The following is a 25,345-nucleotide window of genomic DNA, read 5'->3' as shown; positions in this document are numbered from 1 at the left end:
CTTCTGTGTGTCTGCAGACTGCGAAGCAGAGCAGCCCCAGCAGTGGACGGACAGGTACCCTTCTCCCACCAACCAACGCAACTACTCTGGATGCCACAGGGTGTGGTAGTAGCTTTGTGGTTAAATGTACATGAATGGAAAGACCGGGTACACTGAGACCGAACATATCTTGTGGTACACGGTCATAGATCTGCATCTGTCTATATTAACATACTGTCAAACACAGGGAATGTTTTCATCCACTCTCATGTGCACAGCATTGGTGGTTCAGTGGTAGAATTCTCGCCTGCCACTCTCATGTGCACAGACGCCCGGAGTCAGACGCCCCTCTCACACGGAGGAGAAGGAATGATGTCCAACTGAAGGAACAAGCACTGCCCACCCCAGACGAAGGCAACCATTCTTCTGTTTAAGTGATTTTCCCGTTGTTCATCACATATACCTCACCAAAAGGAGATTCTCTAAGAATTGCTTTACTTCCAGATCAAACAGCTAGGCCCTGAAGAAGTCTCCATGGACAGCTGGGACACAGGTGACTGCAAGGTGAGCACGGGGCAGGGGCTATGACGAAGGGGCCCAAGGGCTGTGAGCCACACGCCCAACGACAGGGACGCCCCTGTGTCCGCACAGGTATGTGAGCCCTCCCAGCACCACGAAACCTTGCAGCACGCAGGGCAGAGAGGCCCTGAGTGTCACAGATACCCACGGCTGCCGTCGATGAAGGCTGACATCAGAGGCAGGGTGAGCGCTTGCATCTGGGGAGACACCACCGCTGTGGGGGGCAGGTTGACTCTTCTGGCTGTGTGTGAGAGAAAAGGACACTGACTGAGCACAGATCATAACCCCGTTAAATCATCTGCTTTTTAAAAGTTGGTTATAGGGGTGCCTGGGTGGCTCAGTGGGTTAAGCCTCTGCCTTCGGCTCAGGTCATGATCTCAGGGTCCTGGGATTGAGCCCCGCATCGGGTTCTCTGCTCAGCGGGGAGTCTGCTTCCCCCTTCCCCTCTGCCTCTCCTCCTACTTGTGATCTTGCTCTGTCAAATAAATAAGTAAAATCTTTTTTAAAAAATAAATAAAATAAATAAAAGTTGGTTTTAAACATCCTGTCAGAAGGTGTTTATTCTGGGGCACCTGGGTGGCTCAGTCGCTTAAACAACTGCCTTAGGTTTGGGTCATGATCCCAGGGTCCCAGTATCGAGTCTGCATGGGGCTTCCCATTCCGCGGGGAGTCTGCTCCTCCCTCTGCCCAGTCTCTCTTGCGCTTTCTCTCTCTCTCTCTCAAATGAATAAAATCTTTGTTTTCTATTTTATCTTATTTTATTGTATTTATTTGTCAGAGTGAGCACACACAGAGGGGAGGGGTTAAGGGAGAGGAACAAACAGACTCCTTGCTGAGCAGGGAGCCTGATGTGGAACTCGATCACAGGACCCCAGGACCAAGACCTGAGCCGAAGGCAGACGCTTAACCAACTAAGCCATACAGGCGTCCCAATAAATAAAATCTTAAAAAAAAAAAAAAAAGAAAGAAAAGAAAAAAGAAAAAGGCATTTATCCTACCTCCACAGACCTCAACTGTGGAGATTATTTTCCAAAGTTCTGAAACCTTCCTGTTAAGTTTTAGGGGCTTGTCTGAAGATTTACTTTTCCGCAGGCAAGGGCAGGCTCAGGAGCCATGGGTATTAATAACACAGGGCGTCATCACAGACCATGAGTGGTAGCCTCAGGCGAGGAGGAGCGGAGTACGGTTCCAGCTCCTAGGACGGTCACCTGGGGCTTAACTCTTCGACCCCAGGTACCCCCACCCCACCCCAACACCACGCTCCCGGCTGGAGTAACGCTCAGGCGGAATGTGCAAAGCCCGAGGGCTGGCTGGGAGGCAGAGCAGGCAGAGAGGTGGGCCTCCTCGGGTGTGCAGGCTGTGCCCACCCACGCTAAGGGCCCCTGTGTCTAGTTCATACAATGCGCAGTCCTGTGGGCGGGTGGCAGCCTGAGTGCTCACTGCCCCCGGGGGGCTCAGCTGAGGTATCTGAAAGCCGCACCGCACCCCTGCGGAAGGCGAGGCTGGGTCACAGGGAAGGGAAACAGAGGCATCTGCAGAGAAGGCAAAGGGCCAGCAGATCGCTACCCTCAGGCCAGTGGTAACCTGGCAACCTTAAACAGCAGGGTTAAGCAAGGACTAAGAACTACACAGAACTCAGAAAGGAAAACAAAAGAGCAAAAGAGAATCCAAATATAAGAATGGGAAATAGAATGCGAAGTTATTGGGGAATGGAGACAAAGCCGCACAACACGAGGCCGTTCTCTCCCGCAGGCTTACCTGGCTTAACGGTGACATTGACAAATCCTTCTCCAAAGGCACTGTCACTAGAAACTGCTACTTTGAAGGCATAAAGTCCTGCCGACAACTGCAACACAGAGAAAGTGACGCAGGTGAACACGCGAAAGACAGGACAGGTCTGTGGCCTAGGAAGTCCGAACACCTCGCAGGAGCTGCTGTCCTGGCTTGAGCAGAGCACAGGGCCTGGGGGGCGTCTCCTCAGGGCCGTGCACACACTGCCCCCGGCTCGAAGGTCACCCAGAAAGGCCCACGGCCTCGTCACAGATGCTCAGGGGCCACAGCAGGCGAGGGCAGCAGCTGGTGAACTCATGTGCTCGGCAGTCAGTGGTCTGGGGACCACACTCGGAGCAGTCGGGCTCCGTGACCCGGGGAGAGGGGAGCTCCCGCTGCCCTCACCGCTGTGTGGCCTCAGGAACAAAGAAGAGATCATCATCCGGTGGGAAACCAGATGCCCCACAGCTCAGTCAGTTTATTCATCCTCCTGGTCCAGGAGGGGGGCGGGTTTCTTTCCGGGGAGGGGCTGACCTCCTGGAGCAGTATCTCACAGCCCGAGCATTTGTGAGCTGGGGTGGGATTACTGGCAGCTCAGAAATGTGCCTGCTTGGGAAGCAGAGATAACCGGAATGTCTCTACCACTGCAAAGAACAGGACTGGGGCATCTGGGGGGCTCAGTCAGAGAAGCGTCTGCCTTCAGCTCACGTCATGATCTCAAGGTTCTGGGATGGAGCCCCGCATCGGGCTCCCTGCTCAGTGGGGAGTCTCCTTCTCCCTCTCCCTTCGCCCCTCCCCTCTGCTCACGCTCTCTCTCTTGCTCTCTCTCTCTCTCTGATAAATAAATAAAATCTTTGAAATTAAAAAAAAAAAAGAGAGAGAACAGAGAGAATAGGACTTAGAAGACAGACTTTGAAGCCTCACCCCAGAGACCCCTGGGCAACTGGCCACTTTTCTCCAAGCTGATATGCCAAGTCTTTCAAGTAAACTCAAGCTATCTGAAAGTCTCCTCTCCTCCTCTCACCATCTGTCTGTCTACACGGTTGGAACTTTATTCATTTATCACCTTCTTCTGACCTTAATCATAAAACAGATTTCAGGTTCGACAGCTAAAGCGGTAACAGAGTTCTCTGGGGGGACATCAGAGACAACCAGTGTCCAGTTACTCACGTGAGAGAGATTAAGAGTTTGCATGTGTCTTTCTTTTATTTCCTCTCGGTAGTCTCCAGGGTGGCTTACTAAACTCCATTCATAGCTGTAGGTGGTTTCTGAGAGCGAAAAAAGAAATACAAGTAGTCACAGATTCGGAAAGGTCGCTATAGGCCATCTGGAGGGAAGAGGATGACAGCCCCGACTCCAGCAGGAGACTCTGAACTCTGCTGTGCACGCTCATCCAGGTAAGGGATAGCAAGGTTTCCTATCCTTTTAAGGTAAAATTCCTGTTTCATTAAAAGAACATACAGCTTACGGAAAACTCATGAAATGGAGGAAGTGAAAAAAAGAAAACCGTGTCCCCGATCTCACATGCAGCCTTTGATGGCTTTCCTTTCAGGATGACCGTCTACATGGACACTTCCACAGGGTGTAACCCACTGTACTTCTCTTCCTTCTAATGAAAGGCAAGGAGATCTCCGTTTGTAGCATCTGTTGCGGGGGTTTAAGGACACAAACACGGACTAAACCTCCTGCATGAAGACGGAGCTGTCTCCACCCTGAGACACTGGCAGCTCAAGGGTGAAGGGCCTCAGCCAATGGCTTTTAAGGCAAATGCCAAATGTCATCTCTGCGCTGAGGCCGCCCCATATGTGACTGGGGGGACACGAAGGAACTAAGCTGAATGAGAAGCGTTCAACATAAGAGTGAACATATGCTAAGAAAGAATACCTCTGACAGGTCAGGGCACAGCGCCTATATTTGCTAAAGGGGAGAGCATTGCTCGAGCTGAAGAAAGAGCATTTTGAGCAACATATTTTGAAGAGCTGCCGTGGGGTGTCCTGAGAACCTCAGGGCCCCGTGGGCAGCACTGTCCTATCTGTCAGCAGAGCTCACGGTGCAATGTTCCCAGCTGCAGGGCGTCACTGCAGGTCAGACTCCGGGACGGGAGCACCTCTCCTGCTCTAACACGCCTCTCGCCTCGCATCCTCAGCAACGCGTGACTTTGCGTCCTGACTGACGAAGGCTCATTCCTGTGGTCAGTTTCCCACGTTTTCCCTCCACTTTCAGCTACTTCCATAGGGTCGAGTGCTTATGAGCACCAAAGCCTCATCCGCACCCTCCGGCCCTCGGTGGCGACCTCTCCCTGTGCTGCTGTGAGTAACCCTCGAAGACGGGCGGAGGGCGCCCGGCTACCCGGCCCCCGCTATCACCGGGGGGAGGCAAGCTCTCACCTGCAGGCGGTGCGGGCACGACAGAAGCCTTCAGTTCTACCTCGCGCTCCGGCAAAGTCACAATTCGATTCTCGCCGGCCCACACCAAGAGTTCTTTCACTGCAAGTTGATTGGAAACGGTACAGTCCTTTATGCACAATAATGATGCTATATTACTGCCCGACGACAGATGTGTTACTTATTTACTCATTTTTTTAAGATTTTATTATTCACGAGAGACAGAGAGGAGAGGCAGAGGGAGCAGCAGGCTCCCCACTGAGCAGGCAGCCTGACCCAGGGCTCCATCCCAGGACGCTGAGATCATGACCTGAGCCGAAGACAGATGCTTAACCCACTGAGCCACCCAGGTGCCCCTAGATTTTTTTTTAGATAAGATAACAGAACATATTTTTGTAATCGTTCTCTCTCTGATTTTATCTAAGACACATCCATCCTTCCTCTGGCTAGTAACCATACCATGACCTATATTCCCTTGCAGGCCAGATTTTGTAAATTTCCATTCATCCATGGGCATTGACAAGGTGAAGAAAGTGCTTTGGGTTGACTGAGCACAGTGTTGGGTAGCAAGGGTCCTTTGTGGGTTGACTCTCTTTTCTCACTTACCGTCAGCACTTCTTGACTCCCTGGCATGTGCTATTTTTATTTAAAAACTCAGTGTAAAATAAATAAATAAATAAATAAAAATAAAAAAAATAAAAACTGAGTGTAATCGTGTTTCTCTATCATAAGTCACACACTGCTCATTTCTGATAGCAGCCTCGTGAATTACCGCTGATGGCTTTGCTCTTGGAAGCTTTCCAAGAGAAAACCCAGTCAGCCTCCATAAAAAGGCGATTTTAGCTCAGGCCATGGGACATTCATGCTCGTCCAAAGCACTTACTGTGAAAACAGCCCTCAGGACCACATTCATTCTCCTTCCCTACAACCAGCAGAACACTGCTGTGTTCAGCTGGCTTCAGTCTCGCTTGTGAAATACAGTTGGGACATGTCAAGACATTACCCAGAGAAAAGCAGAGTTTTGCTTAAAAAACAGAAGAAACCAAAGCAGAGTGCTCAAGATGTCTCAGCTCGTTGGAGATGCTGGGGAGCCAGGTGGCTTGCTTAAGCCTGCTCCTGTCCTCACAGTCGGTACCCTGTCCTTCCAGTACCTTCCTGGGCCAGCTGTAGGGGTCACCTGGGTGCCTTGGGCTCCTTTCTCCCAACTGTGGACCCAGAGGCGACACTGGTCCCAACCTATCATTTTACAGATGAGAGAACCGAGCCCTATAAAGGTCAAGTAATTGCTCAAAGTTATATGAATAGCTGACAATAAGAGATCCACCAATAATTAATTTAAATGTATTTATTTCAACAAACACACATACCAGATTACACGGTGCCAAGCTCGGCTCCAAGGACTTTAAAATGATCACTTCTTCTGAGCTTGTAACACCTCCCTGAACAGGTTCTATGAGAACCCAAGAATCCTACTTCCCAGGCTGGTTTCCTTCTCCCTAAACACCACACAGCCTCTCTTCTGCTATTACCTTTCTCTGTACACTAGCTCAGGATCAAATAAATCAACACAGCAGAGAGGGTCATCCCCACAGAACGGCTTGGGAAATAGGTCTCCAGTATCACCTTCGTTAGTAACTCTAACGGGAGCTCCTCAGTGCTGCCCATGGTCTCTGCGAGCCCTGGCCCTTTCACGACACCTTCCTACATGGAAGTCTCTCTCCTTCCCTCAGCCCATGCCCTCCCCCTCATGTCCGGCCTCTCTGGCAAGACCACTCAGCCAGCTCTGCAGACTCCTCTGGCCCTCTAGCTCCTGATATAATGACATCTTCCAAGTTCCTGCCCAGGCCTCTCTCGAGCTCACCCACCATCATCCCCGGAAGGCCCCACGTGTGCCCTAAGCCTTCAGTCATCGCCTCTGTGCCGATGACGCCTGGTCCTCCATCTTTGGCCTGCTGCTCATCTAGCTTCTGGTCCCACACACTCACTGATCTCAGAGTCCTCAGGTCCTGCCAGTGAGCCACTCACCAAATCCTAGTGATTACAGCCCCATGAGAGCTCTTCGGGCTGCTTCTGTCTCCCCATCCTTGCGACCACTCCCCTCTAGTCCTAATGCATCTTCTTGTCTCCAGTCAACTCCACATTATTTTCTTGAAAACAAATCTCATCATTTCATTTTCCTGTTTAAACTCATTCAGAGATTGTCCACACTTACCCGATAAAGCATAAATTCCTTAGTACACATTACAGGTCTTTCGAAGTCTTACCCTTACCACTCCGGATTCACGCCTTGCCCTTCCCTCTCACTCACATGCCCAGCTCCAGCCAGACTGACCTCCTGACAGCGCTCCCAAAAATGTCACAGTGCCCCACGCTCGGTGGGTTCTCACCGACTAGAACCATCATTATTGCTTTAACACATCGCTGCCCTGACCTGAACAACACACCAACCCCATGTCAGCTGGCTTGCTCTATCCAGCATCACTGCCTCTGGAAAGGCTTTCCTGGCCCTTCTGAAAGGTCAGGCGGGGCGTCTCCCTCCGCTCCCATCGCACCTGTCACAGCACTTACCACAGGATATGAAAACCAGCTATTCGCCTGTCACTCGCATTTGCTGCCTTACAGATCACTGAGGGAAAAGACAAAGTTCGTGTTTTCGTGGCTGGTGTGGGGCACTGTTTCTAGCACAGGAGAGAGGCTTGACGACGCACTGGGAGGGAACGAGCAAACCTTACCGTTGCCCTAGTGTAATCCGACAGCACGGTTTGCTACTTTTCTTCCAGCTGTATTGTTCCCACAGTTACCTGTCCGGGAAGCAGTGGTCGGAGATGCAGGTTGCTCTGACGGGGTGGGCTCAGCAGGGATGAGGCTAGCGGGACGGGTTGGGGCGCCATGATCTGGGCTCCTTGTGGGGACTGTGAGAAGTGGGCTCTCCTCAGTAGAGGCTGGGCTGAACTCCAGTCTGGCTGGAGAAGGATGACGGGAAGGCATTAGAACCTAGAAGATCAATCACAAAGACAAACTGTTAAGAAATAAAGAAAAAAAAACAAACCAAACAAAAAATCGTTGACCTCATTGAGCAACACAATGTCACGGACCTTTTACATAAATGGTCTTCAAAATACCATGTCTACTATCACAGAATGCTACCATCTCTTTCTTTTTTAAAAAAAGATTTATTAATTTATGAGAGAGAACAAGTGTACGTGCATGTGTGTGTGAGTCGGGGTGGGGAGAGGAGAAAGAATCTCAAGTAGATTCCCCACTGAGCGCAGAGCCTGACACAGGGCTCGATCTCGGGACCCTGAGATCACACCCTGAGCTGAAACCAAGAGGTGGACGCTTAACTGACTGAGCCCCCCAGGCATCCCTAGACCATCTCTTTCAAATATTCTCTCTGCTATCTATTTAAAAAAATGTAAGAAAACTGTGGGGTAGACAGTTATTATAAGTGAATACACACAGGCAATTACTCGAGATGAAAGAGAGAAAATAACTGTAGTGGGCTTCTAAACTAGTCAGTAAGGTAAAAACTGAAGGCAATCTGGTAATTCAACAACCAGGCTTCTAGAGTAAATAATCTCTATTTGTACCATCTATTGTGTATAAACTGTAACTGGAAGTTATAGTTCTAGTTAGCCAACTTAGAGGTTGTTTTTTTTTTAAAGATTTATTTAATTATTTGAGTGGGGGAGGGGTAGCGGGAGAGGTAGAGAAGCAGATTCCACTAAGCACAGAGCCTGATGCAGGGCTCAATCCCACAACCCAAGATCATGACCTGAGCCGAAACCAAGTGTCAGACACTTAATTGACTAAGCCACCCAGGCGCCCCAGCTAACTTAGAGTTTTTAAATTATATACGATGTGCCGGAGAAGAAAGTTTCATCATATGATAATAAAATGCTTCTTCTGAGGTGCATCTGTCAGGGATCACAGGGCTAAGGAAGTGAAAGTCAGGCTAAGAACACATGAGACCCAGGGGGCAAGGTGCGGCGAGAAGTCACAGAGAGCAGAGCTCTAAGTCCGACGTGCACCAGGGAAGGGGCCAGTGGTGGCCACGGAAATCGCACGCTGGTGACCCTGCTGCAGCTGAGGGACGTGCGGACCCAGCACACCTCTGTGACTGGACACCTGGTCACTGGTGTCACTGCAAATACTCACTGGATACCAGACACCGCGGCTCCTAAAGCGCCAGGGAGGACCAGACAACTGGTAAAACCATCCACAGCAAATTCTGGGAACAACGGAACCCTGAGTAAGGTAGGAGGACCCACAGCGACCCCCCAACCCCCAGCTGAATAGACAGGCTCCAAAGCGAGCCACCCAGAAACATCCATAAGCCCAGGTGACCAACGGGCTACGAACACATGAACATGGGTACCAGAAAGGGAAAACTGCATCCGTCCCCACACCTCCCCGTGCCCTCCCCACCCTCCCCTGTAGCTACAGCCCCTAGCACTGCTCTGCTGTCCTGCCCCCCACTCCCCTGCAGGGCATTCAGTAAACATCCACCCCCTCTGCTCTGCTCCGCGTGACTTCGTCACTGCCAAGGCCCCGGCCTCCACCTGACCAGCCTGCCCCACTTTGGTGGCCCCCCCATCCGATCGGGAGATCCCACAGCCTCTGTAAAGATAAACCAGTTCTGTTTAGTTTTAGAGAGTCCTGAAAAATTACCACCAAGTTGAAATAAAGAACAGAGTCCACAGACAGTGGGGGGAAACATTAAGGTACCTCTCGAAGGGTTCACAGCCACCACCAGGTCATGGCTGAGGGGACAACAAGTCCACTCCTGCCTCCAGTCCAGACCACTTCCTTCCCGCTCATGGCACCTCTCTAGGCTGGAAGACCTTGCCAGTTCCTCACGCACTCCTGGGCCCTGTCTCCGTGACCTCCACACAGAGCTTCTGACTGGGCCATCAGCACGCAGGTCCTCCTTGACATACCCCACCCAAAGAAAACGGATCCTCTGTGGAAGCAGTGGGTACCCCCACCCCCCATTTTGGCCTTCAGTTTATAGTCTGGCCCCGTCAACAAGAGTCTCAAATGTCCCATTTCTTTTTTCTATTCTTAATTACTTTTTTTTTTTTTAAGATTTTATTTGAGAGAATGAGATCACAAACAGGCAGAAAGGCAGGCAGAGACAGAGAGGGAAGCAGGCTCCCCGCCGAGCAGAGAGTCCCATGTGGGGCTTAATGCCAGGACCCCGAGATCATGAACTGAGCCGAAGGCAGAGGCTTTAACCCACTGAGGTACACAGGCGCCCCTCTTAATTACTTTCTAAACAACTTCTTGTACATGCGTCTGTCTGATCTTGCCTACTTAAAAACAAAACTGCAGGAAACATCATTTATCCTCTACAAATTTAATCTGCATTTGTTTCAAAGTTCTTGAGTATGTTCTACTTGGTCACACTATTTTATGAATAATGCTGCTACGCGTCCTTGTATGCACAAATGTTTTCGTTCCTATTGCATAAAGACTTAGAGGTTGAATGGCTGGGTCATACGGTGACTCTAGGTTTATCTTTTTTTTAAGGTTTTTGTTTTGTTTTGTTTTTTGTTTTGTTTTAGAGACAGAGAGTGGATGTGCCAGCAGAGGCTGGGGAAGGGGGGAGGGAGACGGAATCAGAATCCTAAGCAGAATCCATGCTCAGCACAGGGCCTCTGGCGGGCTTGATCTTACTACCTTGAGATCATGACATTCGGCCAACTGAGCCGCCTGGGTGCCCCATTAAGTTTATCTTCCTGAAGAACTGCTGGACGACTTCCCAAGGGCCTGTACCATATTATTCTCCCACCAGCAGTGCCTGAGGGTTCTCATTTTTCCATCCTTACTAATAGTTGTTCTTTTTCTTTTAAATTCTAGTTACCCAGGGGAAGGGGTATCTCACTGTGGCTTTGATTTGCATTTTCCTAAAGATCAATGCTGTTAATTAAATAAGGAAGCCATTCTACCAAAGACAAGGAGAGATGTTGGAGGTGGGGGGCAAGGTAGGGATCTAAATTCAGTTTTTGTACCGGAATATCCAGTTGTCCTAGTACTATTTGTTGAAAAGACTATTCTTTACCCCATGGAATTTTCTGGGCACCTTTATTTAATACAATTGTGTTATTTTAAATACTTTTTTGGTGAGAGAAATCTTTATTTTTGTCATTAATTCCAAGCTTTTTACCTTAGGAGAATAAAATTATATTTCTTATGCTGCAGATCTAATGTTTATCAACACGAATTCAAGGATTATTTACAACTCCCTTCAGTTCAAAAAAACTTAATTAGAATGTAGGGCAAAATTTGTATTTCAGTGTAAAATAAACTACTGTCTATAGGTTCTCCCAGTTCTCTGGTTCTAGACTTTCTTGTATTTGAGCTATTGTACAACTTTACCAGTTGTAGGTAACTGATAATACTGCAAAATAACTCTTGTCTATAGACATGTAGACTTTCTCCTAGAAAAACCAGTTCTGGGGACACCTGGGTGGCTCAGTTGGTTAAGCAGCTGCCTTCGGCTCAGGTCATGATCCCAGCGTCCTGGGATCGAGTCCCACATCGGGCTCCTTGCTTGGCGGGGAGCCTGCTTCTCCCTCTGCCTCTGCCTGCCATTCTGTCTGCCTGTGCTCGCTCTCTCTCCCTCTCTCTCTCTGACAAATAAATAAATAAAATATTTAAAAAAAAAAAAATGAAAAACCAGTTCTGGGGCGCCTGGGTGGCTCAGTGGATTAAGCCTCTGCCTTCAGCTTGGGTCATGATCTCAGGGTCCTGGGATCAGGCCCCACATCGGGCTTTCTGCTCAGCAGGGAGCCTGCTTCCCCCGCTCTCTCTCTGCCTGCCTCTCTGCCTACTTGTGATCTCTCTCTCTCCGTCAAATGAATAAATAAAATCTTTAAAAAAAAAAAAAAACAGTTCTACCTCCATTTGCATATTTATTTCAATGTTCTAGATCTATGAATCTGGGGTTCAGTGGACTCGCTTGTAAAACAATTATAACTGATTAACTCATTAATTGTTGGGGGAGTAGAGACAAAGAAAGTTTTCCAAAGGATTGTCAGAACTTAAAGAAGACTCCCAGGGTCCTGGAGGCCAGCCTAGCCTCAAGCTAAGGTGGTTTTTGACTCTAGCACTAGCCTGAAGACAGCTGGGAGTTTCCTGGAGGAATGTCACACTCTGCCCGCCTCCAGTATTTGTCAGGGGGCTGCAAGAGGTAAGGACATTGAATTTTATCTGAATTTCCTTTTGCCTCTGTCCTGCACACCAGGAACTGCTGGCCATCTGGACCACAGCCCCCCATTTGACTGGAGCCCTTACCCTGGTTCGGGCCCAGAGGCAGCTATAGCCCCCATGGGCTGAGGTCTGCCGGTCGCACCCCTTCCCCAGCCCGGGTTCCACATTGGGAGATGTTGGAATTGCGCCCAGGACTTCTCTTGGCTGGGACGCTGTACTGTCACCTGCTCACCGAGGCTCTAGTAAGGCGTGTGCATGCTCGTCTTGTTCTGAGTGGACGCAGCCTGGCTGAAAGAGAGGGAGTCTCCACATTCGGGAGCGTTGGGTGCACAGGGCACACCTGCTGCTCGCGTGGAAGGACTACAGCCCCGAAGTCACAGATGCCTCTGCCAACGGCAAACTCTTACCAACACAACCCCCTTCCAATCCTTTGGAAAACTTCCTTTGTCTCTACTCCTTCAACTTCAAAGTCTATTACCAATGGCTCTTCACAATCCCAGTGCAGCTCCTTCTGCCCAAGGGTCCTGTCCCAGAGCCTGGATAAAACCACCTCTTTTGCACTGAAAATATCTCAAGAATTCTTTTTTTTTTTTTTTTTTTTTTAATGGAACGCTTCACAAATTTGCGTGTCATCCTTGCGCAGGGGCCATGCTAATCTTCTCTGTATCGTTCCAATTTTAGTATATGTGCTGCCGAAGCGAGCACTCAAGAATTGTCTTGATGGTTTGCTCTGGGACCTCACAGATCACATCAGTTCTCAGTGTGGGGCTAATGATTCCAAACAGACAGAGAACTTTGGAAAGCAAGTGAGATCGGGAGCTTAACACAAGGAGAGCCGAGTCCAGACCTAGGGAGGCTCTCCTGAGGCCCTGGGGAAAGGCAAGAAAGAGAACTGAGAAAGGAAGGGGTCCACGAGTGCCGTGGGCCCACAAGTGCCATGGCTGTGTTTCTCATGGTCCCTGAATGCCGTCAGCAGGGCACTTTGGGCCCCCAACCCTGTGACGGCCACCAAATCTGTTAATTAACAATTCCAGGTTTCCAGCTGGCTCAGCAGTGGAGCATGTGACTCTTGATCTCAGGGTTGTGAGTTCAAGCCCCACATTAGGTGAAAAGATTGGTTAAAAATAAGATCTTAAAAAAAAAAAAAAAAAACCACAATAATTCAACCAAGTGTTTTTGAGATCTAACTGGGCTTACTGAATGATTCATGAATTGGGCAGCGCCCTATCTAGCAATAGTAAGGAGCTCTAAAGGGTTACAGGAAGGATAAGTTTTTAAATGCAGGACAAGGCAATTGTAAACAACAACAAAAAGGGATTATTTCAGGGAAGGTCCCCTCCCTTTGGGGAACCAGAGGATCTCATTAGGGACTTACCTCACTGGTGCAGGCTGGGAAGTTGCAGAAGGACCCACTGAGACTGCGTCCCTGGGGAAGGTTAACCGGAGTCAGGCTGGGTATTAAGCCCTGGTTTGGGGAAGGGGCCCTGATGACTGCACTTGGAGCCTGGGAGTTTTCTCTGGGGAAGTGTGCCGTGTCTACAGACCAGCTGCTGGGACGTCTGTAGATCCTTATTCCCTGGGGATACTGGGAGAGGCATCCCACGGGAGAAGTGCCGAGTCATCATCATGAGATGACTGGCTTGTGAGGGCAGAAACACAGTTCTTTTTCACACTCTGGTCCCGAAGGTGCAGCAGAGGAACAAGATGCGTCTGGCTCCCAGAGGCTGTGAGGGCTACATTCTGATGTGTCCAGCCCCCGGCCTCCCGCCCGCACAGCCCTTCCATGCACCGCCCACCCTGAGCTACCCGGCCCACCTCTTCCCCAGAGCCACTGCTGGGTGCGTCCTGGAGCCCAACAGTCTCCTTTCCCAAGGCCTCTCTGGAAGGTGGAGCTGTCACCCAGGGCAGCGACGTCCTGCTCTCCGAGGATCGTTTTGGGGCCGGGGTCCGTGCTGACCCATTCAGCGGACGGAGCACAGGATCCTTCTGCTCCTGGGTGGCCCCGGGCAGGCCATCTCCAGCAGAGGGGCCACCAGGGAACAGGCCCCAGTCCGGGTACTCGGCACTGCCTCTGGGCTCCTGCTTGCTGAGGGGCTGGAAGGGGTCCTGCTCAGGGTCCCTGTAGTCATCGGAGTACTCCAACGTCTCCTCTGGGCCCCACTCAGGGTCCTTCTGCTCCTCGGCGGCCCAGGGCAGGCCGTCTCCAGCAGAGGGGCCACCCGGGAACAGGCCCCAGTCGGTGTACTCGGCACTGCCTCTGGGCTCCTGCTTGCTGAGGGGCTGGAAGGGGTCTTGCTCAGGGTCCCTGTAGTCATCGGAGTACTCCGACGCCCTTCTCAGGCGGAGAGCGGGGCCCAGAGGAGACAAGTCCTTTCTGAGACCCTCAGGAGAGTCCCCCCAGAGTCCCGAGGGGGACCTCCTGCGGAGCACCATCTCCCTGTAGCGGAGCAGCTGCGAGGGCCTGCGGGCCGGCCTGCGCACGAAGGTGAGGTAGGACCTGACGGAGCCCATCTCCCTGGGCTCGCAGCTCTCGGAGCGCGGGCAGCTCACCAGGTAGCAGCGGCCCTCAAACCACCAGGCCAGGTCACAGAGGGCCAGGTCACAGCACGCGGCCGTGCAGTCTGCCACAGGGCTGGTCTGAGGCACCCATGCGATTTGGGTAGTTTCCAGGTTTGGTGAAATGACGGCATTGGCGAATGTCCTCCCCTCGCTGCACGGGCCACAGGCACAACCTGCAAAGGACACAGTCTCTGATGAGGAAAGGAGCTAAGTCGTGTCTGGCCAGCCCATAAACAACCAGCATTTCCAGCAGAAATTCCCCTGCCGTACCTCACAGTCCCCCCATTGCCACACCCATCCACGTGTCCTCCTCCTGTCCCGCCCCTCCACCCCGCACCTGTCCTGACGCTCACCCACCTGCCCACTGGATGCTCCATCCTCTCTCTCTCCATGTTCTCTCACGGGGGCCCAGAAGCATCCTTTTCCATCTGTGTGCTGCTTTTCTATTATTTATAATATTTTGCTCCTCACCCAAAATTCAGTTATAAAGGTTTAGTTTAGGGATATCACATTATTGCTGTTGTTAAACTGATTTCTTTAAAGGATTTTATTTCTTTATTTGACAGAGAGAGACACAGCAAGAGAGGGAGTACAAGCAGGGGGAGTGGGAGAGGCAGAAGCAGGCTTCCAGCTGAGCAGGGAGCCCACCCCACGTGGGGCTCGATCCCAGGACTCTGGGATCATGACCTGAGCTGAAGCCAGGTGCTTAATGACTGAGCCACCCAGATGCCCCTGATTCTTTTTTTTTTTTTAATCTCACAGGTTATTCTGATGATAGCTCAACTGACAGGGAAATATCAAAGGAGAGAAAAATTTGTCCTCAGTACAGGTCTGTAACAACTAGTCTTTTGGTTTTCTTTTTTTGCTCCCCCTCTAGAATTTTTAAATAATTATTATTTTTTATTATGTTAGTCACCATATAGTACATCATTAGTTTTTGATGTTGTGTTCCATGATTCATTATTTACATATAACACCCAGTGCTCCATGCAATACCTGCCCTCCTTAATACCCATCACTGGGTTTACTTTTAAAGACTCTTATTTAGCAGAGAGAGAAAGAGAGAGAGCACAAGCAGGAGGAGCAGCAGAGGGAGACAAAGAAGTGGGGTTCGATCCCAGGACCCTGAGACCAGGATCATGACCTGAGCTGAAAACAGCTGCTTAACCGACTGAGCCACCCAGGCACCTCTGCAGCAACTAGCTCTAATCAGATTCTAAATAGCTACAAATATTTCCAGTCAGCAAACTGGGCAGGTGTGAGGGCAATGCTATCCCCCATCCCAGCTGTGTTCTGCAGATGCAGTGGTGCAGGCCCATGAGACACAGTGACAGCAAGTGGCACTTTCAGAACCTTCTGCAGCAGTCTCTCATTCCCCGAAAGCCAAAGGCAAAAGCACTTTTATTCTTTGTTGGTAGAGGTCTCTTTACTTGTGAGGGCTCGTCACTGACAATTTTTTAAACTACTGTTACTTTCCTCATAGTGACAATCAGAGAGCACTTCTAACTGGAGAGAAGAGAAATGGAGTCCCTTTTATTTTTACCTGTGTACACATGAGCATCATTATACACTTTTAAGAAATGGTCAGTGTCAAACACTGACTCTATAGGAAAGTCTAACTGGTCCAATTTAAGAGGAATTAGATGTAATAGATATGCATCTTTCCAAATGAATAAGCTAGCAACGAACTATTTTAATTCAACTGGAAGGATATTTTCTCAAATGCAAATCTATTTAGTAGTTTCAGCTTTTATTTTCTAACAAAAAGCTTAATATCAGATATAGAGAGGGAAAAAAGACCTCCAGCTGAACATAAAAAAAAAAAATCTCTAATTAAAACCAAGTGATGAAGGGTGTACAGCAGACAGTTAACTATCTCTGACTCCCACCTATACTCTCAAAAATACTGCCTTTATTTGTAAAGATACCACTACATCTCTGAGTGGCCTTTAAATGAAGACCCACAAGCTTCGCGCAGTGGCAATATCGTAGCCAATGAGGTTTATCCGAGGCGCGATTATTGCTAATTAAATGAAAACCCACGCTAGAAACTTCTTTCAAACACACATGGTAAGATGTGCTTCATTTCCCTGGAAAAATTGTGAGGTCATCTTCTTTTGGACAGTGTGAGCCACAGAAACGGCCTTGTTTCATTTCTGGTGTTGGCCACCAGGCAGCTCAAAAGCTACTTATAAAACTGTGTCAGAAACCACTATCCAGAAGGCAGGCTTTGCTCCTAAAGCAAGCAAACTGTTTCAGTGTCTACAGAGAACTGGCCATGGCAGAAGCCTTGGAAGAGCTTAAAGCAGTTTTCAATCAGGTGGAAACTGCCATACACTTCTGGGAGTTCATAATCCCTTTGTTTTGCAAAAACATCACCTGAATGATCTGTATGGACAGAAGTACCTAACGCAGAGGTCTTAGTGCTCAATGAAGAAGTCTGAGAGGGTTTCTAACAACTAAACCATGCTTCTCTTGGGCCAAGTGGCCGTAATTACTTCAGACTCTCTCAGACTCACTCCACGAAAGCTCCTGAAGAGACCAGAAAAGACTCACCCATGTTCAGACCCTCTACCATTGTCCCCGCCCAATCTAGGATCATAGTCACTCCATGATTGCTGACAAATCGGTAAAATCATTGGTTAGCATTTTGTTAAAGGCAGAGTGGACAGAGAGGGAAGACAGGCAAACTGCACATAATGTTACTAATAAAGTAATTCAGGAATTTTAAATTAATGGAAAAATCACAAGAAAAAGACAGAAAGGAATGAAAAAGTGGGGATTTGGGAGGGGAAAAAAAGTGTTCAAATATTAGTAATCTCTGGGGGAATGACAGGGCTTCTCCAGTGGCAGGGTTTTCTGAGGGGGCCCCTCCATGCTCTACAACAGTGCTTCTAATGGTGTAGCTGCTTCGGACCCCTGAGCCACACCTGCTAGGTGTTCTGGTTCCGTAGGTCTAGAGCAGAGGAAACTGCATTTTAACAAAGATCACTCTCCGTGTTAAAAAGAAACAGGCCCAAAATGGAATCACTTATGTTAAGCTCTACTGAGATGACCTATTTGTAACTGCAGATTCTGCCTCTTCCACGAATGCAACTGAAACTCCTCAGTCTGGATAGTGTAGATCCTACACCTGAGGTCATCTGCATGGTAAGACTCTGACTTCCCCTGAGAAAAAGTGACCTTGCCTACTTCTCCCTGTAAAATCATTCCATTTTGTACAGCTCCTTCAAGCTCCCTTCTACCTTCTCAATGGAATGCTGCCCAGGTCTCGAATCCTTGAATAAAGCTAATTAGATCTTTAAATTTACTCAGTTGAATTTCTGTTTTAACACAGGTAAGCCTCATTATGGCTTCACCACACTTGGATAATCCCCGCGCACAAACTTAGGTTCCCCGGCCCTATCTCTACTCTCAGTCCTCGGTAAATTCAAAGGGGCCAAGCCAGGACACCGATCACCAGCACTGCGGCTCACCAGTGATTTCCTGTCATGGGTATTTCCACACTGAGCAAGCAGAGCAGAATATATGAAAATAAAGATTTATGATAAAAGAGTGTGGTCATTTGCTTTCCAAAAAGATCTACTATGCAATTATTTTAAATAAATATATAAAGTTTTCCTACTATATACAAACTCTGACCTTATGTTTTCAAAAATCGTCATGACAGGTGTGCCTGCATGGCTCAGTGGGTTAAAGCCTCTGCCTTCAGCTCAGATCATGATCCCGGGGTCCTGGGATGGAGTCCTGAACCGGGCTCCCTGCTCAGCAGGGAGCCTGCTTCCTCCTCTCTCTCTGCCTGTCTCTCTGCCTACTTGTGATCTCTGTCAAATAAATAAATAAAATCTTTTAAAAAAAAATCATCATGACAATAAAAAACTATTTAAATTCCCGTTTCCAGAAAACCACTGGTGCATGAGGTTGGACTTTATGCCTTTTACATGTAAAATAATTCTGTTGGGAAGCAAACACATAGCACCTTCATTTCAGATTGATCTGAGTTGTTTCATTGTTTATTACTTTCTGAAGTAGAGGTCAGTGATTCATCCGTCTTACTTAACACCCAGTGCTCATTACATCATGTGTCTTCCTTCATGCCCATCACCCAGTTACTCCATCCCACCACCCCCAATCCTTCCAGCAACCCTCAGTTTGTTTCCTATGATTAAGAGTCTCTTATGGTTTGTCTCTTTCTCTGATTTCGTCTTATTTTATTCCTCTTTCCCTTCCCCTAGGTTCATCCCCTAGGTTTTGTTTCTGATCTGAGTTGTTTAAGCCAAAGACAGGAAGCTCATGTGTGATGCTAGGGTCTCCAGGGTGAGGGTTTCCTACCTGCAACAGTGGCCAGCAGCAGTAAAGAGGAGAACACACTGGTGGGGGGTGCCATTCCGTCTCACACAGTGGATGGAGTCCAGCTTCCAAAGAGACCCTGGGAGGCCTCTGGTGCAGGCTTCCTTTGATGTTTCTTAGGAACCAGATTTGAACTCAAGAACTTCAAAGGAAAATCAGAAAGCAGACAGAAAGAAGAATAAGTAAATGAGAAAAAAGAAAAAGAATAGGTAAATGAGGAAACACACAAGATAATTTCTATGACTTATCCATCTCACTGGGAAGCCTATCCTGTTAACACCGCAAGGTCATATTCCAGGCAAACCATCCACTCTAAGTTTGTGCAAACAGAAAAGACAATTTCTGGGATGAGGCAGAGGCTTTCACGCTTTTGTAGGGTCCAAGGGCAGGCAGCCCCAAAATGGGCCACATGTGCATGAACACTGTTTTGAGTTAAAAGCAATCCAAACCCAGCAGATTCAGGAGAAACTCTATCTCCTCTCAACTGCCTACTTGTACCAGGAAGACAGCTATTTTTTTTTTTTTAAGATTTACTGATTTATTTGGGAGAGAAAGAGAGCAAACACATGTACACAAACACACATGTGTGTGAGCAGGGGAAGGGGCAGAGAGAGAGAGGGAGAGAACCTCATGCAGACTCCCCAGTGAGCACAGAGCCTGATGTGGGGTTTAATCCCACAACCCTGGGATCATGACCCGAGCTGAAATCAAGATACTCAACAACTGAGCCACCAGGCACCCCAGGAAGAGAGTTATTAACAAAGATTGCTCTTTACCTAAGAAATTCTCTACATTATAGGGAGCCTGTGGTTTCCAAACACCACCTTTCACCTTTCTGCTAGTGGTCTTTCTCCCTTGGTATTCTCAGATCCCTTCCCCTCTCTTTAGCTCATCATATAAGCCTCATACTGCCTGACTGTCTTTGGAATTTCCATGCCTGTGTGGATTCCCCATATGTACTCTATTAAATTTGATTTCCTCCTGTTAATCTGCTTCCTGACAATCTGACTCTTAGTCCAGCTAGAAGGACCTTAAATGGCAGAGGAAATTTTTTGTCCCCAACACTTGCTGCCCTTACAAACCCAAACCTATGAAATAAGACGAAATCAGTGACAGTACTATATTTTCTCAATTCTAACAGTTACATATTTTCATACTTGTAGTACCCCTGGAATCAGGATGTCTTAAGTTGGCCAAGCACTGGGCAGGAACAGACACCAGTGCTTGTGCGTACATATTGATTATGCAGAACTGGTAATCGTGGCTTGGAAGAAAGACGGTATGAAGCACTCTTCTAAGAAATATTGCATCCCCAGTGCTCACGATGATACACAGGCAATGTTGTGTGGGAAAAACTCTGATAGCACTAACTGCCTTAACAAATGATTCAGCAGCAGTAGATCAAGACTGTAGGGAAATTTAAGAATACCTTAATTTATATTCACTTATAGTTCCTTTTTACCAATGTACAAGGATGATTTATTATAAAAATCTGTCCAAATAAATGTTTCAATGTGAAGAAATTTTCTGACAAGAAAATGATGTGCTGTGGGTAACTGACAGAATTTTCTTCTTCCCTAGTGGTATTTAAAATAATAAGACCTCTTATAATCACTACCATCATAGTGTCAAAAAAAATGTAGTAATATTGGCACTTTTTGTCTGGCACTTTCTTCAGTGTGATCTTCATAACAACCCAGGCAGTATTATTATCTCTGTTTTAAAAATAATGAGGGGTTTCAATGCTTGGGTGGCTCAGTCAGTTAAGCTTCTGCCTTTGGCTCAGGTCATGATCCCAGGATGCTGGGATCGAGCCCTGCATTGGGGTTCTTGCTCAGTCGGGAGCCTGCTTCCTCCTCTGCCTGCTCTTCCCCCTACTTGTGCACTCTTGTGCGCGTTCTCTCTCTCTCTCTGACAAATAAATAAATAAAATCTTTGAAAAAAAATGATGAGGGGCGCCTGGGTAGCTCAGTCCAACTCTTGATTTTGGCTTAGGTCATGATGTCAGGGTCATGAGATCAAACCCCATGATAAGCTTCACAGTGGGGAAGGAGTCTGCTTGAGATTTTCTTTCTCCTTCTCCCTCTGCCCTTCCCCCCACCTCCGTCTCTGGAAAAAAAAAAAAGTTGAAATTGAAGCTTAGAAAAGTTCACTGAGGGGAGCGTGGGTGGCTCAGTTGGTTAAGAGTCTGAATTTGGCTCAGGTCATGTTCTCAGGGTCCTGGGATTGAGTCCCCTGTCAGGCTCCCTGAGCAGGGAGGCTGCTTCTTCCTCTCCCTTTGCCCCTCCCCCTGCTTGTGTTCTGTCTGTCAAATAAATAAGTAAAATCTCAAAAAAGGAAAAAAAAAAGTTCACTGATTTGCCCAAGGCTGACAAACCAGTACTAGCGTTACTGGTCATCACTAACTCGGGAAAAAAATGGATAAGGCCTGCTGTCCTGCTTCCACTGTTCGCCTGCCAAGCAATCTCAAGGATGCTGAACAAATAGAAAGCAGAGCTCCTGGCTGAGCTTTCCAACAAGGCTGCTGAACAAACTCAGGTAAACTTACCGCAAGAGAAGCCAGTCAGGAGAGAAAGGTTTGGAAAAGAGAATGGAAGAGGTTTACTTTGGGTGCTGGCAGCAGGTGGAGGTGGCAGGCTTAGGCCTTACCACCTGACCTCTCCACCAGCAGAAGAGACGCCTCTTCACAGGACAAGAGCTTCAGGGGGTATTTCCAAGAGAGCAGACAGCGTGTGGTCATAGACAGGGGTGAGCAGATGTTCAGCACACGATCATGAGCAGGAAAGGGAACGTGTGGGTGTGGAGTAGGGACTCCTAGGCATTACATCACTTAGAACTTTTCTGGCCTGGTGGCTGGAATGTTCCAGTCACTGCAAAACATCTTAGTCAATGTCTCAGAAATAAGAACAATGGGTCTCAGGTAGAGCATCAGTTAAGGGGTCTTCTCTACTTCTGGTTTTAACTGTTGGGGTGTATGGTTGAGCAAGAGCTAGTGACACAAGTACTTGCTATTTCGAGTACATCAAAGGCTTCCGGGAGTAAGCGCACCTGGGTAGAGGCTTCCTCATGAGTGTGTCGGAACCTTGGTGTGGTGCAGGTTGCTGTGTTCTCATCAAGGAGACTGTAGTTGCGCTGAAAACCATTCTTTTCCTACCCACACCTTAGTTCCCTCCCCTTTTACCCATAGACCCGGGCTTTTAGGAGACTGCAAGACTCCTTGCTTCCCCTCCTTGCACCATCCATTCTAGAAGCAACCCAGAACATTTAGAAATTTTGGAGTGTGGGAGGAAGGGGGAGGAATAACAAAGAGTGGGACATGCCCCAACCCAGGCTTCCTGGCCATTATTCAGGACTGATGTGGTAATCTAGGGGACACGAGAGGTTCAAATGACAAAGCTAGAACAAGTCCAAAGTAGGTCTGAGGGAAAACAATCCACGGGTTGGGGACATGCTCTGCCTCGCCGTCACTGGGCACTCTTCCCAAGGGCTGTGGGCAAAGTGAGCCTGGAGAGTGTGAAGGGGAGAACTGGTCATCCCAAAGCATTCCATTTCGGCGTGAAGACTTTGAGCTAAAGGTAATCAATGCCCAGAAGATTCAGGAAAAGGTCTATCCCTCCCCCTCAACTGCCTATATCTACTTTGGAAAGGCAGCCGCTTCCAGGAAGAGAGCTATTACTAGAGACAGCTTTTTACCTAAGAAACTTATCTGTAAAACAGCACAAAAAATTTGTTTTTCAAACATTCTCTTCTTTCCTGTCAATGGCCTTTCTCTACTGCATATCCCTAAACTGCTCCTCTCTTCCTTAACTCAGGATGTTATATATAAGCCTTAACTACCTGGCTTTGCTTTTGGGTCTCATATTCTCATATTTTTGTGGGGCTCCCACACATATGAAATTAGTTTTTCTCCTGTTGATTTGCCTTGTGTCAATTTGATTATTAGAGCAGCCAAAGAATCTAGAAGGCTAGAAGGAAAATTTTCCTGCTCCTACAGGTATTAGAAGAGGCAACAAAAGAAGAGGGCATGACTGGCTAGGAGACGGGGGATTCCTTATAAGGCTAGCAGGAACTATTTTCTAGGGTCAGGTAGGCTCACTAAAGCTGTTGACCGTGACTGGCATATGTTAGGTGTCCACGACAGATGTTTCCGTAGGTGCGGGCTGACTTAGGGTTAGATTTGTGATGGCCTCGGCCACTGGGCAGCCTCCATTTGTGGGTCCTTAAAACAAATTTACTTTACCAGATGCACCTGGAAAGAACAAGGAGTCTGCCAACAAAACTGAACACAGCATTCTATGGAAGGAAGGTTTTGGAACTGCCAGAACTTGCTTTTGAGTCTTTATCAGGAAACAACTCAAATTACAAGAATGCCACCTGTTCGACTTTGCTGACAAGCTCTGCCATCGACCCCTTGGAATACGGCTGCTGCCCACCCTGCAACCATCACTGGCCCAGGCCCAGGGGAGGCCAACGAGGGCCTCAAAGGGCCTTGTGTTACTGAGTTGACATAGACTAAGAAATCAGAAAGGAGTGGGGTGATCTAAGGACAAGTCAGGAGATGGCTAACACTTCTCCGAGTCACAACAAGAGAGGCCATCAGAACACTGACTTCCAGAAAGTGAAGCGGGGAATGTCAGCATTCAGTAAGAGTCCCATAAGCTTCCCACCGAAGACCCCAGAAGAAGAAAACCTGATTGTGCAAACAACCTGCCACCAGTAACTTCCTTTCTGTCCAGCAAGGAAAGTGTGGTCTGAGATGGCAAGAGGATAGAAGGGATGACTGGCCATCTCCCATCAGCAGTAACTGACCACTCTCTACCCAAAAGGCAAGCAAAGGGCAGCTGGGTCTCGGGGAACAGCATTCAGTCAGCTGCCCAGGATGCCGCCCTGGATGATACCAGTGCCGCTGCCAGCCAGGCAGAGCTGCTCAAGAATCCCATGGATAAAGGCCAGTCCTCCACCAGACCTTTGGGCACCTTTGGCCAAATTAAGAAAAGGCACTGCTCTGGGCAGCACCACTCCAAAGGTTCACCGCCTGGCAAGCAGACGGTGTGCCAAATTTCCAAGCCCTCAGCACTTTGGCAGATACACTTGCGCAATACACTTTCACAATTACATGGTACCTGGACGGCAATCCATTGCCATTTTCTCAGGGCAAACGGTTCTCAGTAACAAGGTTGTTTCCTAGTCTCAGTACCACAGCTAAGGGGCTGTTTGTTTAGTACATTAATATGAGCAAACAGTGGGCCTCCATTTCCTCAACATTAACAGGCACATGGACCAGCTGTTACCAAGTCTTTTCAGGTCTGATACGTTATAAGTTTTGCATTTTTTAAATACATAGGTAGTACTTTGTGGGTTAAATTATGTTTTGACATATCTTCCTATTTGACCCACAGAACAACCCTCTCTGAACTAGTTATTATTTCCATTTTACATGAAAGGAAACCGAGTTTCAGAGTCAGAGCACAAGCCTGCCCTGCAGCAGCCCCAGCCACATCTGTGTCCTGCGAAGTAAGCACATTATTCTCCAGGTTCCTTGATAAGACTGATTTATTCAGTCTCTGAATTGCCAATTCCCTTGATAAGGGTCATGCTCTCTCCTGCTGCTTGCCTTTTGCCACCCTCCTGTTATTTTATGTCCTCAAGTAAAGGATACCTTCCAAAAAAATTTCCATCGAAGGTTAGGTTGTATAGTGATAAACAGGACTTTTAAAAGAAGGCTTAACAAGTTCAAAATGTTATAAATAGTACAAACCCACATAACCTAACAAACTCTGGATGGATCAGCTTAATACACCTAAAGATCTGAAAGAAATGCCCCTCCCAAGGTGAAAATTGGTGAGAATAATTTTCCTCTTCCTTTCTTACCTATATTTTCTTTCTTTTTCCTAAACCAAACACATCTTACCTTTGCATTCATAAGATACAATTATAATTTTCATTTTTAAGGAAAGCTCAGTATTTCGACATGGTCATTCTAACATGGTAGCTATTTAAAAAGTATAGAATGGATATTTCTTTTTCTTCTTTTTTTAAGATTTTATTTTCACTTTTTTCTCATATACATTGTTTTTATTATGTTAGTCCCCAAACAGTACCTCATTAGTTCTTTTCTTTTTTAAGATTTTATTTATTTATTTGACAGAGATCACAAGTAGGCAGAGCAGCAGGCAGAGAGAGAGAGAGGGAAGCAGGCTCTCCACTGAGCAGAGAGCCCAACATGGAGCTCGATCCCAGGACCCTAAGATCATGACCTGAACCGAAGGCAGAGGCTTAACCCACTGAGCCACTCAGGCGCCCCAGTACATCATTAGTTCTTGATGCAGCGTTCCATGATTCACTGTTTGCATATAACACCCAGTGCTCCACGCAAACTGTGCCCTCCTTAATAACCATCACCGGGCTCATTCATCCTCCCAACCCTCAGAACCCTCAGTTTGATTCCCAGAGGAGTGCATAATCTCTCATGGTTCAACTCCCCCTCTGACTTCCCCCTTCATTTTTCC

General features: G+C 48.0%; 1 protein-coding gene, 1 non-coding gene and 1 pseudogene across 8 annotated transcripts in view; 1 reads left to right on the top strand and 2 right to left on the bottom strand.

Annotated features, from left to right (window-relative positions):
* The window catches only part of KIAA0319 (KIAA0319 ortholog), a 91,506-nt gene that overhangs the window by 40,168 nt on the left and 25,993 nt on the right, over window positions 1-25,345 (bottom strand). For 3 of the 7 annotated variants that reach the window (XM_047734041.1, XM_047734039.1, XM_047734040.1), the window contains exons 2-9: window positions 18,819-18,978; window positions 13,743-14,659; window positions 13,303-13,353; window positions 7,514-7,706; window positions 4,716-4,814; window positions 3,499-3,596; window positions 2,317-2,404; window positions 707-799 (exon numbers count right to left, since the gene is read on the bottom strand). In XM_047734041.1, the coding sequence (XP_047589997.1) occupies window positions 707-799; window positions 2,317-2,404; window positions 3,499-3,596; window positions 4,716-4,814; window positions 7,514-7,706; window positions 13,303-13,353; window positions 13,743-14,659; window positions 18,819-18,873 (1,594 nt within the window). In that variant the 5' untranslated portion in view covers window positions 18,874-18,978. Of the gene's footprint in view, window positions 1-706; window positions 939-2,316; window positions 2,405-3,498; window positions 3,597-4,715; window positions 4,815-7,513; window positions 7,707-13,302; window positions 13,354-13,742; window positions 14,660-18,818; window positions 18,979-25,345 lie in introns of those variants that run through there. The other 4 variants (XM_047734042.1, XM_047734044.1, XM_047734043.1 and 1 more) reach the window with 3 other exon arrangements.
* LOC125103363 (U6 spliceosomal RNA) lies at window positions 12,526-12,632 on the bottom strand. The gene has a single exon (XR_007128369.1). It is a non-coding gene; the product is annotated as a U6 spliceosomal RNA (small nuclear RNA).
* LOC125103339 (uncharacterized) lies at window positions 16,453-16,606 on the top strand (annotated as a pseudogene).

The sequence above is a fragment of the Lutra lutra genome, chromosome 6 (assembly GCF_902655055.1).
Source record: "Lutra lutra chromosome 6, mLutLut1.2, whole genome shotgun sequence".
Taxonomy (NCBI): Eukaryota; Metazoa; Chordata; class Mammalia; order Carnivora; family Mustelidae; genus Lutra; species Lutra lutra.
The sequence above is the reverse complement of the archived record's forward strand: the minus strand, read 5'-3'. Positions and strand labels throughout refer to the sequence as shown.